Source organism: Lepidochelys kempii, chromosome 5 (assembly GCF_965140265.1).
Source record: "Lepidochelys kempii isolate rLepKem1 chromosome 5, rLepKem1.hap2, whole genome shotgun sequence".
NCBI classification, from domain to species: domain Eukaryota; kingdom Metazoa; phylum Chordata; order Testudines; family Cheloniidae; genus Lepidochelys; species Lepidochelys kempii.
This window is the reverse complement of record NC_133260.1, coordinates 26900553-26924785: the sequence shown is the minus strand read 5'-3', so window position 1 is coordinate 26924785 and position 24233 is coordinate 26900553. Positions and strand designations below refer to the sequence as shown.

At 42.8% G+C, this 24233-nt stretch overlaps 1 protein-coding gene and 1 long non-coding RNA gene across 4 annotated transcripts in view; one reads left to right on the top strand and one right to left on the bottom strand.

Moving 5' to 3' along the window:
* Positions 1-9672, top strand: part of LOC140911222 (uncharacterized) — a 38545-nt gene extending 28873 nt beyond the window's left edge. Inside the window, exons 3-5 of the long non-coding RNA XR_012158869.1 lie at positions 1655-1731; positions 7077-8399; positions 8979-9672. This is a non-coding gene — a long non-coding RNA (uncharacterized lncRNA). The remainder of the gene's footprint in view (positions 1-1654; positions 1732-7076; positions 8400-8978) is intronic.
* The window catches only part of WDR70 (WD repeat domain 70), a 271958-nt gene that overhangs the window by 157526 nt on the left and 90199 nt on the right, over positions 1-24233 (bottom strand). For all 3 annotated transcript variants that reach the window (XM_073343800.1, XM_073343799.1, XM_073343801.1), the window contains 2 exons: positions 16859-16992; positions 1080-1233 (listed from right to left, as the gene is read on the bottom strand). In XM_073343800.1, the coding sequence (XP_073199901.1) occupies positions 1080-1233; positions 16859-16992 (288 nt within the window). The remainder of the gene's footprint in view (positions 1-1079; positions 1234-16858; positions 16993-24233) is intronic.

The window sequence follows — 24233 nt, the reverse complement described above, 5'->3', positions numbered from 1 at the left end:
GGAGACAGTTTTAGCAACTATTTAAAAAAATTACCAGGGAACAAATACCTAAAAGTCAATATGACAGCATAACTACTCTAGCACTTTGTTTGTAAGACCATCATATAGTGAGGTTTCAAAACTTTACAAGATAAAAAATCTGCATTATTTTTAATTAAACAAGAACCAAAACAGCTGTTAATGTTATATGGCTTTATACACATTCTGCTAGCCAAAAGAAATAGTGTTCTGATATGAATAGCATCAAGTAATACAGGACTTAGGCTAGTTACTTGGCAGTCAGCCCTACAAGCACTAAATAAGGCAATTTTATCACAAATCTGAGTGGTAGATTTTATCATTACACTTAAATTATTAATTTTAAACTATTCACAAAACTGATCTGCATCTACCAGACTGGGGGGCAGGGGAGAGCTCAGGGCTTCTGCTCTGTGGTGGGGCTAAGGACTTCTGCCAGAGACAAATGGAGCCTGCTGGGGGGGGCGGTGGGGGGAGGGGAGGGCGGCGGCATGGCACAATATAAATATTCGTCTTCCCTCACAGTTTGAGTCACGCTCCTCAGCCATGTCCCGCCGCCTTACCCGCAGCAGCGCTCCCTGCAGTTCCCAGGTGTTTCCTACTGCCTCTCCTCATGGCCACAGCTCCCAGCTTGTCAGCTCCAGCCACTGCCACGCAGGGAGAGGGCTCAGCAGCACCATGTGACTAAGAAGAACCAGCAAACCTTAGCAAAAATCAGGGAGGCCAGTAACCCCATGTGCCCCACCATGCACCACCTCTGGCTTCAGACCAGTGGAGGGGTATCAGGGTTTCAACCCCGTGGGGCGTGCCTGCCGAGACTCCATGCTTCAGGAGCGGGGCTGAAGCCCCGAGACCCAGCTCTTGAACTTCTAAAGATTGCTGTATGCACCTCAGAGGGTCAGTAAATTTTGCCACCACTGTTATACGGAAAGCTTGGAAGGGAACAAAATGTTTTTATATCAAGGACTATCACCAGAACAATAAATAACCTAAATCAAAGTACAAGACAACTATACCAGTATAGAACAATACAATTTAAAGTTCAGTGTTTCTTAACTTACCTTGGTGTTTGCCATGTCCACAATGTACTGGTCTCCTTTAACACATTCCATTACTGGAAAGCCATCTCTGTCAAGAACTTTAGCTTGAGAGTTACCAGACACAACAAGAATGACATCCCCCGTGCTGCTATACTGTAAAGATTTGATTTGGTGACTGAAAAAAATTAGAAAACACAAAATATGTTTTCATTAAATACAATTACCTTAAGCCAGTTTTAAAATGAAGATGTATCAGAGGTGAGAAAATCCTTAAAACATAAATGCTCTGAAAATAAACATATAGTATATCTATAGTATTTCGACGCAGGGATTAGAGGCTATGCCTGCAGCGAGAGAAATTTTTTTGCATGAGTTGTGCCTACCTGATTGCCTACATAATAACATTTACAGAGTATTATACATTTTACTTTTGGACAAACATATTTATCAAAGGGTACTTTTGTAACTCCAGGTAACAGTAGAATAGGTGTCACAAGAGGTAGGTCTCTTCAGGGTACAGATGATCCCTGGATCAAGGGAGGCAAGCTGACCCAGCCAGAGGGGCTTGATACATATCTCTGGATATCTCTATACAGACAGCAGTGCCTTGCTGAAAGGAGAACCTGGTGTTCAGAGAAGGAAAGATTACCTAGTCCACCTAAGTTAGCTCAAGGTAAGTGTAAATTTAGATACATTAAACAAACCTTTTTCTTTTTGTTCAAACTCCTTTTTCCTTGTGTTTTCAACAGCAATCCGAAAGACCAATAGTAGGGGATTAATAGATGTTAAAAAAAAAATCTTAGAATGAAGTACTAGTTACAAAGTTTAACTATGAAACTGCTATTGCAACTCCATAATGGGGTGCAAACAAAACAAAACAAAACATCAAAAGCAACAAAGTTTCACAAGGAAGTGAATGTGGATTTTAACCCAAGCACAAAACTTGGTATACAAAGGTGGAAAAGAAGGAGAAGGACTGGTGCCATTGCATAACTTTCAGGAAAAATAAAAAAAACCTAAAAGGACCCGTCTCCCAAACCAAGCCCTCTAGCTGATTAATACAAGAGCTGGAATACGTGCCAGAACACAGCTAAGAATTCACTGGATACTGTACGATGGGAATCAATTCTCAAACAACCTTGTGGTCACCATTTTGTATCTGTTCCATTTAAGACAGTAGTTCTTAACCGGAGGTACACATATCCCTAGAGGTAAGCAGAGGTCTTCCAGGGAGTACATCAACTCACCTAGATATTTGCCTAGTTTTTCAACAGACTACATAAAAAGCACTAATGAAGTCAGTACAAACTAAAATTTCATACAAACAAAATTAGAACGGAAGAAATTTTGTATTCTTATGTCCGATTTTGTAAGCAAGTAGTTTTTTAATCAGGTGAAACTTGGGGTACGCAAGATAAATCAGATTCCTGAAAGGGCTACAAAAGTCTGGAAAGGTTGAGAGCCATTGATCTAAGGGACAAGTTCTTGCAGCTGTTCGTAGAAGTGGATAAGCCTCCCTTCAGCTTACACATTCAAAGCTAAATTCAGTCCTCATGCACAAAATGTGTGTGTATAAGAAGAGTTTGTTTTAATAAATACTAAGTAATTGCACCTGGAAACAATACTGAGCACTGACTGCAATATTTTCTGCTGCACAGTACCACAATAACGTCACCAAAGTGATTAGAGGATGAGAGTAAAGAATGATCTTGTTATATTAACCATTCAAGTAAAACAGAAATTATCTCTACTGTTATATTAATTTACTGCTGACAAAAATGCAAGGTCAAGGATATGTGACTTAAGAAATAAGCTCCAAATTGCTTCAAGTTTTACATTTAGTTTTCTATTTCGCCAAGAAACTTTCTTCCTAAGGTACATAGATTCCTGTAGTGCCCAATACAAAATCCTGGGTCAAATTTACATGGCAGAATAAAGCTGATCAATCTATAAAACAAGTCATGAATACTTGCTACTTAGAAAGAGCAATTCCAAGAGTGTGGCCAGGATAAATTTCAAGTTGGTGGGAAGGACTCCATTAATGAGACAACAATTAGTTATCATGTGGAGATACCTATATCTATTCTTAACATAGTTTCAGTATCTTCTTAGCTCAGCATTTGACAAAAAATAGATTATGATTCTAAAACTCCTCACATCCTCCCTAGCAACTGGGGACTGGGTTTCTCAATAGGGAGCTGTCTCCCTAGCCCAGTGGTTCTCAAACTAGGGCCGCCGCTTGTTCAGGGAAAGCCGCTGGCAGGCCGGGCCGGTTGGTTTACCTGCTGCGTCCGCAGGTTCGGCCGATCGCAGCTCCCACTGGCCGTGGTTCGCCGCTCCAGGCCAATGGGGGCTGCGGGAAGAGGCGCGGGCCGAAGGAAGTGCTGGCCGCCCTTCCTGCAGCCCCCATTGGCCTGGAGCGGCAAACTGCGGCCAGTGGGAGCCGCGATCGGCTGAACCTGCGGACGCAGCAGGTAAACAAACCGGCCCGGCCCGGTCCGCCAGCGGCTTTCCCTGAACAAGCAGTGGCCCTAGTTTGAGAACCACTGCCCTAGCCTCTGCTCTTGCCTCCTCCCCGCATAAAAATCTTTCACTGCAGCCTCTGGGAACTAGGTATGTTCCTCTGGCTATTAAGCCTGTGATAAATTTTTCAAGCAATACGTATTCATGTGTCTATGGGGTTTCCTCCTTCAGATGGAAAAGAATGTACTTTTGATTCAACACAATGTATTTTTTTCTCCTACTTTTAAAAGAAGCTGAATAAATCACTGAAATTAATGCACAATTAAGGTTTTGCTGAAAACTCATGAAAGCAATCTGTCACTTACTAATTTAGCATTTTATGGTCCATGAGGCAATGTCCTTCTGTGGCAACACTTATCTGATCCTCTTCCCCACTGTAAATCCACTAGCTCAGGGTTAGTTATTAACAGTAACTGTATTTAATTCTCCTAACAGCAACTTAAAATAAGCATAGGTTTTGCATACAAAGAATCTCTGGAAAAAAACTATACATTTGTTTTATGATGCAAAAGCCAAAAATCACTTCAAAGGCACTCTTTTACAATCTAGACTTGCTGCCAAATCATTACAAACCTTGAGTTTTAATAAAAATTGGACATTAATATATCCAGAATACTACTTCATAGTCAGAAGTACAAATTTCAGGCCACAAAGAAGGTTCAGCATGCCTCCATGCTCATATTTAATACTTTAAGCAGCTACAGGATGACATGGTAGACTCTGAAGAGGCAGGTTACCTATGCATGATAGCAATTGTGAAAAGGAGATAGGAGAAACTTTTTTGTCTCACAAACTCTTTCTTACCCAACAATAAATTACTGTCTCTGGGGAAAATGAAAATTATATATAAAATAATAATAATGCTTATTTTCGGAAGTTTAACATTTTATTCTCTTACCAACTAAATATGTATGTTTAATGTTAATGAAGTATAATTAAGGCTGCGAGTCTGTTACCGAGGTCACAGAAGTCACAGATTCCGTGACTTTCTGTGACTTCTGCAGCAGCCAGTGCTTACTCAGGGGCTGCCCGAGCAGCTCCTGAGCCAGCAGCAGCAGTTTGGGAGTGGAGTGTGGGAGGGGGCTCCGGGCTAGGGGTTGGAGGGTGTGGGAGGGGGCTCCCTGGCTCTCACTGGCATGTCCCTGCAGCTCCTAGGTGGCAGAGGGCCAGGGGGCTCCGCGCGCTGCCTGCGCCCAAAGGCCCTGCCCCCTCAGTTTCCATTGGCTGTGGTTTCCGGCCAACGGGAGTTGCACAGCCAGCACTTGTGGCAGGAGCAGTCCGCAGAGCCCCCTGGCCCCTCCACCACCTAGGAGCTGCAGGGACATGTGGAGCTGGGTAGGGAGCCCCTGTCAGCCCTGCCAACCCTCCCCCTCCCCCCCCGCAGCACCAGCAGGGGTCCCGGGCCATGTGCCACTACCCGCCCCTCACCCCCCCACACCAGTGGGGGTCCTGGGCCGCACGCCGCTGCCCAGTCCGCACCCCCAGCACCAGCGGGGTCCTGGGCCACCTCTCCCAGCACCTGTGGTGCCCCGGACAACCTCCTCCCCAGAGCACCTGTGGCCCCCATGCCCAAGTTTTAGTTAGGGGTATATAGTAAAAGTCATGGACAGTCATCCATGAATTTTTGTTTACTGCCCGTGACCTGTCCATGACTTTTACTAAAAATACCCATGATTAAATCGTAGCCTTAAGTATCATAAAAGCAAATATTGGAGGATAGTTATTTTAATGCTCAAAAAAGTGTGGTAGGATCTTTATAGACATTTAAAAATTATCCCTCCTTCAAAGACTTTAAAATCTATACCTGAGGTGGAGGTAAGGGGATGAGGGAGGGTAAAGGGGTGAGGAATGAAGGAGGATACAGGAATATAATCAAGCAGATACTCAAGTTTATTCACATAAATATCTGTGTTCATTAAAAGACTTTTTTTAAAAAGACAGATACAGGAAAATGAACATTGACTCATTTATTGTGGACATCACAGAAGACTCTTTTTTAAGATCAAGCATTTATCTGTGGAATCTTTTCTAATGTAGGTTGTAAAAAAATTGAAAATGCTTGAACTAGAAGTTAATAGGCTACAATAGCTGCCAGATGAACTATAATTGTACAAAAATAAGACTCTAGAGTTCACAGGAAATGGAATAAAACAAGAATGAGAGCTGCCTACATAGGAGAGAGTGTATTTATACACTTTAATGTATTGCCCGTTCTTTTAAATGGTTGATGAGATGTTTAGCCAAGGAGAAGGGAGTGTCTTGTGATTAAGGCATAGTACTAGGGCCATAAAGATTGGGGTTCAATTCCCAGATATAACACAGACTTTCTGTGTGACCTTTGTCAAGTCACTTAGGCACTTTTGAAAATCTTACTTGAAGTGACTGACCAGGTGTACAAACCCCACAATGGGCAACAAGGGGTTAAGGGATTATTTTGAGCTCTGCCAGCCCTTTCCCACCACACCTGCAACAAATGCTCCATCTGATGGAGAAATTAAAAGGCAGGGAATTAGCTCATTTGGGTGGCAGAGCTGGAGGTGGGCAGACCTGCAGCCCACAGCTCCAGCAGCACAAAGCAGAGGGAAGCCTGAAGGCTCTGACACAGCTGCCCAAAGGGGCCCTCCCTGAGGGAAGGAAGGACCCACCCAAGAGGCAACCAGAGAGGGAAGTATCCTGTGGACCTTGGACATTAGTAACTCCCTCTTACTTCTTTTGGTTTGGATTTCCTCACCAGGGGAAGGCCTTTGACTGAGCTGATCCCTGGGGGGACGGGGATGAGAGGAACAGGCCCAGGGAGGACAGCCTTAAACAGCCTTGGTTGCCAGACTACTCATAGCCCAAAGGGCACTGGGTCAGAGCCGGTGGAATGGGAGGGCCTGGATTCCCCTCCCCACAACCCCCTTAGCAGTCAGGGGTTGTGGCCATGACCACTAGGCCACACTCCCCAACCAGACCCCGAGGACCATTACAGTGGCTCAGACATTTAGGCTCCTAAGTCACTTTTGAAAATGGGACAGATACAAAAAATAAGGGTAACATTTTCAAAAGCACTTATTTGTAAAATGAGGATAAATCCCTTCCATCATCCTTTTTCTATCTTCTATACTTAACTTGTAAATTCTTCAGGGATGGTACTATCTTACTATGTAGTCATACAGTGTCTAGAATAATGGGTCCGCAATCCCAGAACCTCTAGATGTTACTGTAATACAGAAAATATAAATCATAATAGTCTCTAACCAAACAAAACCAATATCTAAAAAGTTGCCAATGTCCACACTGATGAAGGAAATGAAATTTGGCCTTATTTCTGAGATAAGAGATGAGGAGAGAATGGAAAAACCATCTCCCTCTTTACTTATATCACTGACATTTGACTGCTTATCAGACAAGCAGCCTGAAGAATATTTTCCCTTAGTCACAAAACTATTTTCTCCTTGAGAAGAATGAAAAGGGAGATTCCTGAAATATTTTTTTTTCCTTTTTCGTTTCTAGATAGTTGGCCAAGGAGCAAAAGAAACATAAGCAAACCTCCAAGGAGATGGGAAAACCCAAGTACAAAGACTGTGAATAGCTAAGGGACTTATGCAACCAGAGCACATCATACAAGATCTGGAGTGTGAACCTGGGTGTCCTGGTCAAATTCTAGTCCAGATTAATTACATCCTGGTTCAAAAAACTTCATCCTTCTTATGGCCAAGAGAGTCAGAACTTAGAAGTACACGAACAAGATCTCAACAACAGTAGTAGAGTCTACTTAGACCTGTAAGAAGACGACCAAAATTAGGGAATTTCCAGAGTTGAGTAGAGGCTACATCTGAAAGATCTGATCCTCAAGAGCAGAAATGGATGCTTTCCCAGGAAAAGAGAATGGGGGCTAGGCCCTGGTCTACACTAGGAGTTTAGGTCGAATTTAGCAGCGTTAAATCGATGGAAAACTGCACCCGTCCACACGATAAAGCCCTTTTTTTCGACTTAAAGGGCTCTTAAAATTGATTTCCTTAATATACATCTGACAAGTGGATTAGTGCTTAAATCGGCCTTGCCAGGTCGAATTTGGGGTACTGTGGACGCAATTAGACGGTATTGGCCTCCGGGAGCTATCCCAGAGTGCTCTACTGTGACCGCTCTGGACAGCACTCTCAACTCAGATGCACTGGCCAGGTAGACAGGAAAAGGCCCGCAAACTTTTGAATTTCAATTTCCTGTTTGCATGGTCACCTGCAGCTTGCCACGCTGGCCAGAGCTCATCAGCAGAGGTGACCATGATGGGGTCCCAGAATCACAAAAGAGCTCCAGCATGGACCGAACAGGAGGTACGGGATCTGATCGCTATATGGGGAGAGGAATCCATGCTATCAGAACTCTGTTCCAGTTTTTGAAATGCCAAAACATTTGTCAAAATCTCCCAGGGCATGAAGGAGAGAGGCCATAACAGGGACCCGAAGCAACGCCGCGTGAAACTTAAGGAGCTGAGGCAAGCCTACCAGAAAACCAGAGAGGCAAACGGCCACTCTGGATCAGAGCCCCAAACATGCCGCTTCTATGATGAGCTACATGCCATTTTAGGGGGTTCAGCCACCACTACCCCAGCCGTGTTGTTTGACTCCTTGAATGGAGATAGAGGCAACACAGAAGCAGGTTTTGGGGACGAGGAAGATGATGATGATGAAGTTGTAGATAGCTCACAGCAAGCAAGCGGAGAAACCAGTTTTCCCGACAGCCAGAAACTATTTCTCACCCTGGACCTGGAGGCAGTCCCCCGCAAATCCACCCAAGGCTGCCTCCCGGACCTGCCAGGCGGAGAAGGGACCTCTGGTGAGTGTACCTTTTAAAATATTATACATGTTTTAAAAGCAAGCATGTTTAATGATTAATTTGCCCTGGCATTTGCAGCTCTCCTGGATGTACTCCCAAAGCCTTTGCAGAAAGTTTCTGGGGAGGGCAGCCTTATTCCACCCACCATGGTAGGACACTTTACCACACCAGGCCAGTAGCACATACTTGGGAATCATTGTACAACAAAGCATTGCAATATATGTTTGCTGGCATTCAAACAACATCCGTTCTTTATCTCTCAGTGTTATCCTCAGGAGAGTGATATCATTCATGGTCACCTGGTTGAAACAGGGTGCTTTTCTTAAGGGGACATTCAGAGGTGCCCGTTCCTGCTGGGCTGTTTGCCTGTGGCTGAACAGAAATGTTCCCCGCTGTTAGCCATGGAGGGGGGGGGGGCTAGCCACGTGATGGGGGGAGGCAAAATGCGACCTTGGAACAAAAGCACATGTGCTATGTATGTAATGTTAACAGCAAGGTTTACCGTGAAAGAGTGTAGCCATTGTTCTAGAAGATGTGTCTTCTTAAATACCACTGCCTCTTTTTTTTTTCCTCCACCAGCTGCATGTGTTTCAATGATCACAGGATCTTCTCCTTCCCAGAGGCTGGTGAAGATTAGAAGGTGAAAAAAACCACACTCGTGATGAAATGTTCTCTGAGCTCATGCTGTCCTCCCACACTGACAGAGCACAGACAAATGCGTGGAGGCAGACAATGTCAGAGTGCAGGAAAGCACAATATGACTGGGAGGAGAGGTGGCGGGCTGAAGAGGGGGCTGAAGCTGAAAGGTGGTGGCAGTGTGATGAGAGGAGGCAGAATTCAATGCTGAAGCTGCTGGAGGGTCAAACCAATATGCTCCAGCATACGGTTGAGCTGCAGGAAAGGCAACAGGAGTACAGACCGCCGCCACAGCCCCTGTGTAATCAACCACCCTCCTCCCCAAGTTCCATAGCCTCCTCACCCAGATGCCCAAGAACGCGGTGGGGGGGTCTCCGGCCACCCGGCCACTCCACCCCACAGGATTGCCCAAGCAACAGAAGACTGGCATTCAATAAGTTTTAAAGTTGTAAACTTTTAAAGTGCTGTGTGGCCTGGTCCTTCCCTCCTCCACCACCTCTCCTGGTGCTTCTCTCCTCCACTACCGCTCCTGGGCTACCTTGGTAGTTATCCCCCTATTTGTGTGATGAATGAATAAAAAAATGCATGAATGTGAAGCAAAAATGACTTTATTGCCTCTCCAAGCGGTGATCGAAGGCAGGAGAGGAGGGTGGTTAGCTTACAGTGAAGTAAAGTGAACCAAGCGGTGGTGGGTTTCATCGAGGAGAAACAAACAGAGCTTTCATACCGTAGCCTGGCCAGTCATGAAACTGGTTTTCAAAGCTTCTCTGATGTGCACCGCGCCCTCCTGTGCTCTTCTAACCTTTCTGGTATCTGGCTGTGCGAAACCAGCAGCCAGGCGATTTGCCTCAACCTCCCACCCCGCCATAAACATCTCTCCCTTACTCTCAGAGATAGTGTGGAGTGCACAGCAAGCAGTAATAACAGTGGGAATATTGGTTTCGCTGAGGTCTAACCGAGTCAGTAAACTGCGCCAGCGCGCTTTTAAACGTCCAAATGCACATTCTACCACCATTCTGCACTTGCTCAGCCTGTAGTTGAACAGCTCCTGACTACTGTCCAGGCTGCCTGTGTATGGCTTCATGAGCCATGGCATTAAGGGGTAGGCTGGGTCCCCAAGGATAACTATAGGCATTTCAACAGCCCCAATGGTTATTTTCTGGTCTGGGAAGAAAGTCCCTTCTTGCAGCTTTTGAAACAGACCAGAGTTCCTGAAGATGCGAGCGTCATGTACCTTTCCCAGCCATCCCACGTTGATGTTGGTGAAATGTCCCTTGTGATCCACCAGTGCTTGCAGCACTATTGAAAAGTACCCCTTGCGGTTTATGTACTTGCCGGCTTGGTGCTCCGGTGCCAAGATAAGGATATGGGTTCCGTCTATGGCCCCACCACAGTTAGGGAATCCCATTGCAGCAAAGCCATCCACTATGACCTGCACATTTCCCAGGGTCACTACCCTTGATATCAGCAGATCTTTGATTGCGGTGGCTACTTGCATCACAGCAGCCCCCACAGTAGATTTGCCCACTCCAAATTGATTCCCGACTGACCGGTAGCTGTCTGGCAATGCAAGCTTCCATAGGGCTATTGCTACTCGCTTCTCAACTGTGAGGGCTGCTCTCATCTTGGTATTCTTGCACCTCAGGGCAGGGGAAAGCAAGTCACAAAGTTCCATGAAAGTGCCCTTACGCATGCAAAAGTTTCGCAACCACCGGGAATCGTCCCAGACCTGCAACACTATGCAGTCCCACCAGTCTGTGCTTGTTTCCCGAGCCCAGAATCTGCGAAGGAGGGAGGGAGGAGAAAATGAAACACAAAACAAGTCTGGTCTATTTCTTGTTTTGAGCCACTTCATCTATCTTTATACATCTTGCTGGCAGCAGACTGTGCAGTACGACCGCTAGCCATCATCATCTCCTGGGTGCTCGGCAGAAGACGGTGCAGTATGACGACTAGCCGTCATCTTCTGCTGGCTGGAGGTTAAAAGACAGTGCACTGCCGGTAGGACTGAATTGCTACAAGACGAAACAAGGGAAATGACCTGGCTGAGTCACTCCCATGTTTGCCCAGGCGCCCAATTAAAAGCGCACCCAGGACTAAGTCGATGACAGCTACCAGTCATACTGCACCGTCTGCTGCCAAAAGGCAATTAAGTGCTGCTGTGTAGCAATGCAGTACCACGTCTGCCAGCACCCAGGAGACATACGGTGACTGTTACCTGAGCGGTCTCCATGCTTGCCGTGGTATGGCGTCTGCACAGGTAACTCAAGAAAAAAGGCGCAAAATGATTGTCTGCCCTTGCTTTCACGGAGGGAGGGAGGGAGGGAATGAACAGGGGCCTGACGATATGTACCCAGAACCACCCGTGACAATGTTTTAGCCCCATCAAACACTGGGATTTCTACCCAGAATTCAAATGGACGGCAGAAACTGTGGCTACTGTGAGATAGCCACCCACAGTGCAACGCTCCAGAAGTCGACGGTTGCCTTGGTACTGTGGACACACTCCGCCGACTACATGCACTTAGCACTTGTGTGGGGACACACACAATCAACTGTATAAAACCGCTTTCTACAAAACCGACTTCTATAAATTCGGCCTAATTTCGTAGTGTAGACATACCCTAAGTCCTGTTATGCTCAGAGGAGGCCCTGGAAAAAATCTCACTGCCTTGACAGGGATGAAACAGTATTTGAGTTCTAGAACTATCTTTGCAAACAACTGAAGATTTCTTATTGAAGAATCCAACAGGATCTAACTAGATTTACATGAATGAACAGATTTAAGGATCCAAAGTTATTCCAAGTACCTATATATCTGAGGATTCTTTCAGCACTAAAGGGCCCAAGAGATAGTAAAATATATGTATCATCTTTGTGCTGGACTCAAGATTAGTGGTTAACTGTGTCATTCTTCTTGCACTCTAACACTGAAGATGCCAGAAGGGAGGACTTAAGAATCCTTTTCCAAGATTTAGGATTTTATTTTTTTTATTTTTAAACTCAATTGTTTGGGTTATAATCCACTAGAAATCAAAAATATAGATCCAGGAAAAGGAGTCTTTGGAGACTACATAAAAAGAAGAAGATTTTTCTATCAACATTCTTATTTGATGCATGCTTCAGGGATGAAGGGAGCACACAAGGAACAACAACCCAATGAATTTCAAATAGAAGTCATGTGCTGATCTCAGACAAAGGTCTAGTTTGTGACAGAACGCACAATGCTTGAACTCATTTTTTTTTTCTGACAAAGCCATTTCCCACGTGGATAATAAAATAAAGAAATTAAAACTGTAGAGTAAAACTATGCCAAGTACTTAAGAAACTAGCTGAAGCAATCTCTGAATCGTTAGCAATTATCTTCAAGAACTCAAAGAGGATGAGTGAGGTCCCATATGGTTGGTGAAAGGTGAACATAATACCTATCTTCCAAAACCAGGAAAAAGGAAGACCCAGGAAATTACAGACCAGTCAGCCTAACTCTGATACCCAGAAAGATTTCTTCTTAACTCAGAGCATCTTTGCAGACACAGGGAGCAGAAGAGCATTACCATTCATGTCTGTCCATGGATTGTTCCTCCATTAAGGCCAGACTTGTCATGTCCCTTAATATGATGTTCCACCATCTAGTCGGTGACTGGCCTATAAGCCTAACTGACCTTCATTGTGCTTATATTATTTTTTTCGGTACCCTATCCATCTGTTTGTCTTCTGCAGCATCCCCACCATCATAATCTTTTTGATTGCTGCCAATCCCAATTCCACATCCTATCTCCTTCTAACTCTGTCTTAACATTGTTCGACTTTACACTTGCCATCCTTCTAAGAACTCTCATCTTTACTGCCCCCAACCGTCTGATGTCCGTTTCATTTACCACCGCTGCCTACAGACCATAAAGTAGCACCGTTCATACACTGGCTTGATAAATGTTGACTTCGATACCAAACAGTGTTTTTTCAGTCCAGGATTTCATCAATTTCCATGCAGCACTCGTAGATAAAGCACATCGTCTTTTAACCTTGGCCCTGATGGAACAGTTAAGATTCTGCTTGTTCTACAGTTCACCACTGCTGCAATTCAACACTACCTATTGTCCCTTTTTTGACATGAAACCATTTAATCTTCTTGGCACTTATTGTAAGTCCAAGTTGACTACACCAATTTTCCAGGGTAATAAAGAGGAATTTTAGAAAAGGTTACCTTAGAAGGCAACCAGAAGGTTACTTTTCTAATGCCCATATATCTTTGTTGAGATGATGGGACCACATCTGTAAGCAGTATTCAAGATGTGGGCGTACCATGGATTTATATAAAGGTAATAAGATATTCTCCGTCTTACTCTCTAACCCTTTTTAAAATTATTCCTGATGTCCTGTTTGCTTTTTTGACTGCCGCAGCACACTGCGTGGACATCTTCAGAGAACTATCCACAATGACTCCAAGATCTTTCTCCTGATTAGTTGTAGCTAAATTAGCCCCTATCATATTGTATGGATAGTTGGGGTTATTTTTTCCAGTGTGCATTGCTTTAACATTTATGCACATTAAATTTCATTTGCCAGTTCATTGCCCAATCACTTAGTTTTGTGAGATCTTTTTGAAGCTTGAAATTGGCATTAAACTCTTCAGTTTTCTCAGTGTCATCCATAATTAGTTCTCCTTCCCTGCTAAGTAGTCAATGTACACGCTCCTTCTTTCTCCTGCTCCTAATGTATTTATAGAACCTCTTCTTAAGTCCATTGCTGGATGCAACTAATTTTGTGCCTTATTGTTTCTGATTTTGTCCCAAAATTTTGGCTCCCAGCTGTTACCTCTCTTGGGCAGAGACCCTTGTCACTCTCCCTCCTGACCAAGGTTTTTCCAGGCTGCACAGTTCCCTGCATATACTACGATATTCCCAGAAAGCCTGACTACCTAAACAGGCTAGAGTCTGCACTTTGCTTTCTCTCCAAACGTGATAAATAGTGTAACTGCTAGCAGTAACAAGTTACCACACAGCTCTTTCTAAGCACATCCATTCTTAAAATGATAAAATTATAAAAAGAACATTAAAAACATTAAAAGAACCTACATATATGCTTTAAAAAAAAAAGCTTACCTGAGGTCACTCTGACACCAACTGCGGGCTCTGGTAGGTGTCCATTTTTCAAACCCTACAACTGGGTTTTCCCCATGGCTACAACTTCATGACTACCTCATCTTCAGAACCAGAACCACCGTGAATAGCTAAGTCTTTCTTTTATATATGGGCCTTTGATCTTGGCCCCATGTAACAGTGATCAGCAGACAATGGCCCAATCTTCAGAGCACAGCGAAGAGGCATGAGAGACGCTATTTTGTCCCCTTAAAGGGGTATGAGCATCTCTTCACTTATTCTCCACCCTTGGTGGAGGAAGGCAAACAGATTATGAGGGCCTCCTTGCAGGCTGCTCTTGATGGTGCAGACACAGCTGTAGGGGGCAAACAGGCCAGAGTCTGCCACAAAGTTTTTGTGGTCTCATTTACCGTTTTAATGAGTGGCAGTGCAATACGTGAGGGCCAAGAGGGAGCAAGGATGTCCGCCACTGGATCAGCATGCTCTACCACTTCCTCTGCCTGGATCCTCAGGTCCTGGGCCACCCTGCGCAACAACTGTTGCAGGACCCTACTATCCTTATCCTCCAAGGGCGTGGCCACCGAAGTGCCCACAATGGCCTCATCTGGGGAGGACAAAGACAAGAGCACCAGCACATGGCCTTGGTCACTGCCCTCGGCGCCGAGAGTGTCACATTGTTCGTGGGGCTGGTGAGCTGATGATGCTGAGGTCACTGGTGCCGCAATGGCCGGTGCTGAGGTCGTTGGTGCCGAGGTCAGAGGGGCAGGTGGAGACACAGGCATAGTCACCAGAGATAGTGTCGGTGCCAGCTGCTGCGGGGGGATCAAAGGATGCCAACGCGACTCACACCGATCTGGATCTCGATGCCAGGCTCTGACCCAGGAAGTTCAAAAGGGCTACAAAGCTGGTGGTTGCCATGGCGCCGGAGGAGGCTGGCGGTGTCGCCAGGATCTAGACCTCCTGCTGTTGGACCTATCTGAGCAATAGGACTCTGCCCAGGACTCAGAGGTCTCCAAAAATAAGACCACAGAGGAGCAGCACTGGGTGGTGCCAAGGAGTGGTGCAGAGCCTCTGGGGACTGGTGGAGTTCCCCCACATGGATGGCCAGTGTCAGGGAGTGGCGTGCAGGAGACGGGGAGTGGTGTGACATCAATGCCAGCTTGCCCCTAGATGGAATAGGTGGCCAGGTTATCACCGGTGCCTGATCCGTCCTTGGAGAAGGTGGTACCATCAAGCAAATAAGGTTCTGCACTGCCCTAAAGATCTCCAGAGTGGAGGGGAGTTGAATGTCCTGGCCATGACAGTCCAGAGAATGGTAGCGGGCCGGACTCAACTGGACCCCTTGCGGAGCAGGAGTCGACAAGCCCCTGGGAACCGCCGGGCCCGAAGTAGGCTGGCTAGGCTGAGGTCTCCTTGCCGCTGGCTCCTTAGGCTTAGGAAGGGCCCTCTCTCCTGCTTCTTTTTCTTCTGGGGTTCTGGAGATAAAGATCGGCACCTGCCAGAAGTCTTATGTTCAGTGCCATGTCAGTGCCGGCAGTCCTTGGCCTCCTTTCTTGGTGCCAATGCGCTGCGCACCGAAGAGGAGGCACTCGGCATATGCTCCGCCGACCTGGGGTTGGACTGTAGGCGGAGGGCTGCCCCCATGAGGATAATTAAGAGTCTCTGCTCATTATCCTTAAGGGTCTTGAGCCAAAACCCTTTACAAATGCAGCACTTGTACTTTTGGTGACTCTCACTAAGGCACTTCAAGCAAGAAGTGTGCGGGTCACTCTTCGGCATAAGTTTGCCACAGTCTTCACAAGATTTGAACCCTGGAAACTTAGGCATGCCCTGGTGTCGGGGGAGAAACTGGGGGGGCACACTCCCGTAATGGAAACTTAGAGAAATGACTACTAAAGCTACTACTCCTACTAAGAAAAACTAACTATATACAAATCACGATGGGACACTGCCAAAGGCGCTTGCAGAAGCAAGAGCGAGGGAAGTTCTAGCAAGCCATCATTGGTGATAAGAACAAACTGAGGCGGGGGTCAGGTTGGCTGGCCCTATATTGGACGCCATGAAGGCGCAACTGCAGGGGTTGCCCAGGCTGACCCTACAGATACTGCTAGCGGAAAAATCTTCTGACTGTCGTGCACATGCACACCTGATTGGAATTGACATGAACAAGCACTTGAACAAGAACCCATGGCTGGCCCAGGGCAGCTGACTTAGGCTTGCAGAACTCGGGTTTTGGGGCTGAAGGCTCTGATGATACTCTCCTCAAAAAAATACTGGTACTTATAGAAGCCCTATTCCTACTAAAGCGCCTACATGAGACTACCATCAATTGTTTTCTTTCTTTCTTAGCTAGCTTTGTACGAGTAGGAGGGGTGGGGGACAGGCACATTCTATCAACCTGCTGCATATAATAAAGACACTACATCTGCATTTGTCTTGAGAGATTTATCCTATAATTAGCTTACGTGATACCTATGTATGCGGTGCTAAATATTTGAATAGTACAGTTTGCTGAGCCAGCTCAAGAGAAAATATGCACGTCTTTCAAACAAAATGTGAAAGACAGGCAGCATGTAACTAGCTCTATCCACATTTTGTCTAATGTAGAAATATTAGGGGATAGTAAAACCTTTCCAACAGAATCATTTTGCAACTTACAGTGTATTGTAGCTAGAAGCTGTAATACAGGGGCTGTTAAGTCAGAAAGATAGTCTCAACACATACCATTCACAAGGTTGAAGTGATCGAAAAGCTTGAAGAGATGCATCCATTCCAGCAAAGTCCCAAAGCCGAACATCATAGTCATAGCCTCCAGTTACCAAACGGGCGCCTGAGGGATCCAAACCCAAAGCAGATACCTACAGACAGACAGACCAAAAAGAATTCAATGAAGATAATTCAGAGGTAGTCTGATCTTCCGCTTTGTACTTTTTTTTTTTTTTTAAACTGTAACCAGTGCACAGAATGGCACTAGTCTCACACAGCCATATTTCACAGTCATTGCTTTGGTCTGTTCCTTCCACATGTCAGCCATGCAGTGTTCCATTTTTTGGGAGAGTTTCTGTCACCTCTTGTGTGAAGTCTGAATTATGTACAGGGAAATAAAAATCACTCCTTCTGATGGCAACATTTCAAGAAGAAACGTTAATTAACAAAATATTTAATTTTGTTTCCATTTGTTTGGGGTAAATTATTTTATTTCTGAATGCAGTTGTTTTCATTTCTCTTACTGAAGAAATGTAATTTCCTTTTCCATTACCCAGACCAGGAATACTAATATTTCTAGTAAGATAATCATCAAATGACATTTAATTTACATCATTTTATGACTCTGTACCATTTATCCATGCCAGTACAGCTTTACACGTATACTACTTAGTAATTGTTGCTTTCTAATGAAAACTGTAGAGAGCTCATGCAAAAAGCATTAAGAATAGGTGATGCATATACCAAAAGAAGAAAGCCATCATGGAGAAGTAACAACTCAAAAAACTTGAAAATTTACTGGAAAGGTATCATACTAGTCACAAAATCAATAGTTCATTGCTATAATTAAAACACTTACAAAATGAACATTTCTAACACCTCAGCATAAATTATTGCCCTCAGGTTTCAGTGAAATGCAGCATTTCATTATAATGAAATATTCTACAAAATTATGACATATTTAAAACTGCAATTAATGTGTAATTAAATAATTACACACCAAGAGTTTTCAAATTTTCATAACATGAGGACATTAATAGAAAGTGTCTCAGGGCTATCACCCCTTCCACAGGCAATCACATGGATCATACTCCCTCCCCTTCACAATCATGAATTGTGGCATCAATAGTAGTGAATTGCAGCATCCCTGCAGCAACTATAGAAATTGCTTCTGTGGAAAAGGACTATTTAGGTAATATTTTCTACCTCTCAGTGTCTTCAGTGCAATAAATTGTGTTTTCAAACAAAGAAAAAAAAATAGAAAAAAATTTACCTGTGACCCCCTAATTTTTATTCTCACAGAAAGTCTGTCTAAAATCCTTAGTGAGAGGAAATGCACTGACATTGTGGTAGAAGCAAAGCTGTCAGTCAAGTAAGCCATTAAGCTTTGTCCACCAACTCAGCTCTCCAGTTTAAGGTCTCCTATAAAGGTATGAACAACTAACTCAGTAAACAGAAGAAATAAGAAATCTGAGAAATGATGAAAAAATTGGGTTCAAATTTTTAAACCCTCCTGGAATTACTACAAATTAAATCCAATTTGAGGGGGTTAGGGTTGGACAGGCTTCCCCTAAGAATGGAAATTAGCAAGTAAGAGGTGAAATTTCATGTGTTAGGTCCAAAGTACATCATTTAATCTCTTTCAGTTGCTTCAGGTTAAGGCAGAATGAGGGAAGAACTAGGTCCTTTGACCCAGAATAGATGGTATTAGCATTGGAAAAGTTCTGGGCTATGCCACAGGTTACCTTTTCTTCCTCAAATACATAATCAGTAAAGCACCCAGATCAGAAGCCCTTTTTGCCACACGGAAGACTACCCTCAGCAAGAGGAAATAAAGTGACTTGAAGAGATGAGCCATGAGGGCTTGAAGAACAAGTTTTAGACTTCAGAAAGAGCACTTTAAGACCTTGGGAAGATCCTGTAACTTAACTTCCCCAAGGAAAATCTAAATGCAGCAGAGATACTAATTTAGATTGTTTTCTGGCATCCAGAAGCACTTGCCAGTGCTTAAGGGTGAACTCTGAAGAGGTGAGAGACAGTGTCAATGGTCATATCATTTCCATACAGCAGAGTACTGCCTATTTGAAACATGTTTCCAGAATGCTAGAGATCAATATATTCTAGTAGTGCCTACTGTTCAGCAGTCAAGCTATAGGTTTCAGGATCGGGAAGAAGGACTGGGCCTTAATGAAGAAGATCTGGAAATTTTAGTAGAAGCACTAGAAGCAATATGGTCAAGAGGAATCATGATCTTCTGCAGCAACAAACCCCTTGCTAACAAGATATCAAGAAAAGGTAATACATGATTCCCTTCCAGTGGTGGAAGACGCTAATCACATGTATGCTTTTCTGTAAATTTTGTGGGAGTAGTGGAGAGTTCATAGGGAAGTGTGTCTATACAGCTGTAAATATTTCTTCTGGTAGCAAAACCATAGAAACCTGTGGTGAGATTTCCAGATTTTTTTTTTTAACGTGAAAGTAGGCATCTCCTAAAGCGATATATGTCAAAATCACCAGCATCTTTGGTTACCATTATGTATGTCCGAGATTCCATCCTGAGACCTGCCAGAAAAATCCAAGTTGTAAAGGAAGTGATGATAGTGATTAATCAAGCAAATTCCTTTCTTCTGAGTCAGTACTAATCCAATTACCCAACATTATTTTAGAGGTGCACTGCTGCTGGAAGTGCCATCTTTCAGGTGAGATATTAAAAAAAACCCTGATAACCCATTACATTTTTCACAAGAGCAGATATTTATGTCCAGGGTCTCTACACAAACTGGAATTTGGTTATTACATCCTGCCTACCTAAATTCCCCATGTAGTTTCAATTGGATACAGCATTTTTCTTCACTTTCTATCCTAAACTGTTTAAATGTATCACTGTACAAGCGGTCATCAAAAGGTCCCAGTTACCACTTAATCCTCAGGCCCTGTCCACTAAGATGAATTTCACATTTAGGACAATGATAAACAGAATATGACCACTTAATAATTTCCCATTTCTGGAAAAGCTAACTATTTAATAATTTAAATATCTTTGCACACCATTCACCTTGTTTAGGATTTGTAGACTGTAGAGCCTGTGGACAAACCCCATATTAACCATGCATCCAGTTAATATTCTAAAATGGGGTTCTCTGCTACAATTACTATCTGTACTGTCCCAGTTATGATTTGAAAAGTTAAAAAGCATGATGTTCAGAAAATCTCTTTATGTTCTTTTTCCCATGCTCACCTAGTGTCAAAGCTGACAGGAGAAAATTTATCTCTGTAGTTTCATTGGGAAAAAGTAACTCCTATTACTATATACAAGCAAGGCAACTGGAAAATTAATCAGGTTTCTGGAAAGACTCTTTAGCTTGGGAAATCTTTTCTGATTCATTTCAGCTGCACAGGAATACAGTCATCATCAGCCTAAGATCATTAGACTGAAGAGATACAGATGGGATATTTAAGTTTAGATGAAATACATTTAATAAATGAAACTCTCTATGTACTATTGACTATGTCCTGAAAAAAGATATTGAGTTCCACTAATTTTTAAAGGACTGTCATTTTACTGTATGAATGTGTAGATGGGTAATTTCATTATAAATAAACTGGATAGCCCTTCTGTGGGATAACTGATTTTTCCATTGATCTGTTTTGTTCATTCGATCCAATCTATTTGTACTGTATATACCCAATCTGTATCTCACCTCTGCTCAAAGTGATGACAGCTGCATTCTTAGGCAGTCAAAATGTTTCTAAGAGGCTTCCCAGATTGTAGTTCCCAACAATAAACATTTGAATTAGAAATTACAACTTCCATTTTAAAATGCCACACAAATATAGAAACTGCATTAAAGAAGAAACTGCACAACTTGGACATGGATAAAGCAACCTGTTCTCTACAATGTTGTGCCTTTGTTTTATTATTTTTTTGACAAGCATTGATAATACCAGACGTTTGTACTAAAACTTTATAGCCTATATAACCTAGTTTAAATTAAAAGTATATTTAAAATATTGACCAAAAGCGAATCAGAAAATAAGTTATTTTAATATTTCCATAAATGTTTTGATATACAGCAAATCAACTACTCAAAGTGCACTCAGACTATTTACACAGGCCATAACTGAATTACTTCAGGTCTGAAAAATAATGCGTCTTCCAAAGGAAGTGATAACAGACACCAAACAGTACTGTTAAGAAGATGAGATGTTGAAAGATCAAGAATCTATTCATTTAAAATGCAAATGATATAAGGTTTTTAGCAAAGCCTGGCAAACCATCAAGCTTATAAAATATACCTTTCATCTACATTTAAGCAGCATCCAAATGAGCACAAGGTATATTTTATGTTCTGTTCTGACATTTTGAGAATTTGTTCAAATTACTTAAAGGCTCAACAATATTTTTCAAAAAGATGTGTCCATTTCATTTTTAATCTTTTCCAATTATTCAGTTGGCCTGTAGCAGCACAATGCAATGGGAAATTGATCAGTGGTGATCTGAACCAATTTAGATCATCACAGATGTTCCAGAAGATTAGTTGATATACAAACAGTAGTACAGAACACAAGTTTCATTTCTAGGGTAATTTAATTAAACATGTACTGCAAAAGTAGTTTTGCTAAAGGTTATAAACAATTAAGAAAAGCACATTTTATACATGTATGATTCTGCATAAGATCTAATTCATTCAACTTTTCTGCCAGGATTTTGTTAAAAATGCAATGTGATGTATAGTTTTTTAGCACTTAAAATCCAGGCAAACACTTTCTAAAATGTCTGTTCATACTATGTAAATTCCCCACATACAAAATATCTTTCAACACAATCAGATATTTCTTTTTCACCTCTCCTCCTCTTAATGAGAAATTATAAAAACTTCTATGCCACAGCAAATTAGTCGCTCTGGAGGACACACCTCATGTGACAGCCTGGCTTCCTGCGTCTCACTCTAGGTGGCACCACATGGTCCAACCACACTTAAACCATATCTCTTGGCTGAAGTCCCCTAACTCCCAAGGTATTAACAACACAAGTCCAACACTGTTCTGGCATCTGTACGAGTTTCCCTCTGGGATCCTGTGACAGTATAAGTTTGCAGTGAAAGAGAAACAGAATCTTCAAAACAAAGCATTATTTATTCATTCCTCAAAAGAAACAAAGCATTTAGGGCAAAGGGTAACACAATAAAAGGCCCACACTCATGGGTAATACTTACACCTTAGTAAGCTCCCCGGCCCAGCTAACTCCAGCTCCGAGTTGAGAGAGTCATACTCACATCACGTGTCTCTGTGTGTGTGTGTTTGCCAGCAGGTCAGCTTTTCACGGACACACTGTAGCAGTCCTTCTAGCTTACTCAGTCCCCCTCCCCCTGCCTTTTGTCAAGGGTCTTTTAGGTTTAGAATCCCTTTTAATCCCAGGCTTTAGCACTGGAAAGAGTAAAACAAACAAGCCTGGATGGAACCAGACAGTTTCTTCCCCACTGATAGCCCAACTGCTGTTACCTTAGCTCCTTTCAAGCTGTTTACCTCAGGGGTCTATTCATTGCCATGGTTTTGTTTCCTTTGAATTAAACCTTATGGATTCACAGAGAATAATATTAACTGAGGTATATATGATATTTATAAAAAATACAGACATTTCCCAGATTTCCCAGTTCTTCATACCATGTTACTACGATTACTAAGGAGGAAATAACAGGTAAACATAAGACTCTTTAAAAAGAACAGGAGTACTTGTGACACCTTAAAGACTAACAAATTTATTAGAGCATAAGCTTTCGTAGGCTACAGCCTACTTCATTGGATGCATAGAATGGAACATATAGTAAGAAGATATAAATATACATATTCAGAGAAGGTGGAAGTTGCCATACAAACTGTAAAAGGCTAATTAATTAAGATGACTCTTTGTTCAGGTGTTATCAGGTTAACAAATAAGCTCCTGTAGTATTTAAATTTGACAGACAAGTTATGGAAAGATTGGTAACATAGCGTTTAATTTAAAACATATGGAAGAGTCCTACAGGACTGAAAGGAAATGAACCTTTAAGTGTTTTATGTAGAATTTAATAGGTTTTATACCTTCTACAGAACGTTTAAAAAAGCACATAGAAAATCTATTCTATATTACATTACATGGGTTTAGAGTCATTTCTATAGCACACCACTGGAATTCTCTCTATGAAGTTGTTTACCAACTTTCCATAAGGACTTAAAATAGTAATTATTTGGTTTTCAGTATTATTATCATCATCATCATAGAATCATAGATTCAGAGTCCAACATCAGAAGAGACCATTGTGATCATCCAGTCTGACCTCCTGTACAACATAGCCCAAAGAACTTCCCCAATATAATTCATAGGGCATATTTTATAGAAAAACATCGAATCTTGATTTTAAAAATTGCCTGTGATGGAAAATCTACATGGCCCTTGGTAAACTGTTCCGGTAGTTAATTATTCTCACTGTTAAAAATTTATGCCTTATTTCCAGTCTGACTTTGTCTAGCTTCAACTTCCAGCTATTGAATTATGCTATACCATTCTCAACTAGATTAAAGAGCCCTTTATCAAAAATTTGTTCCCCATTACAGTAGAGTAGGAATCTCAGAGTTACAAACATCTTGGAAATAGAGATTGTTTATAACGCTGAAATGTTCATAACTCTGAACAAAAAGTTATGGTTGTTCTTTTAAAAGTTTACAAAAGATGGTTACTAACCTTCCGTAACTGTTGTTCTTCGAGATGTGTTGCTTATGTCCATCCAATGTAAGGTGTGTGTGTGCCGCATGCACAGTTGCCAGAGATTCTTTCCCCCCCGTGTGATATCCGTAGGGCTGGTTCTAGTGCCCAGAAGAGGCCCATATTCATGGGCCGGTATAATGGACACTGCCGGCCCATGTCTTTCCAGTTCCTTCTTGCCGACAACTCCAACAGAGAGGTAGGAAGATGGGTCATGGAATGGACATGAGCAACACATCCCGAAGGACAAGAGCTACGGAAGGCTAGTAACTGTCTTTTCTTCTTTGAAAAAAGTAGTATTTGGGGCACCTTAGAGACTAACAAATTTATTAGAGCATAAGCTTTTGTGAGCTATAGCCCACTTATCAGATGCCCACGAAAGCTTATGCTCTAATAAATTTGTTAGTCTCTAAGGTGCCATAAGTACTCCTGTTCTTTTTGCAGATACTGACAAACACGGCTGCTACTCTAAAACGTTTCTTCTTTGAGCACTTGCTCATGTCCACTCCATGTCAGGTGACTCACAAGCAATGCCCTTGGAAGTGGGCCAGGAGTTACAGATGTGCTGCTTGCAACATAGCTCTTCTGAAACTGGCATCTTGGACCTGTTGGGTAATGGCACAGTGGGCCACAAAGGTAAGAACTGATGAC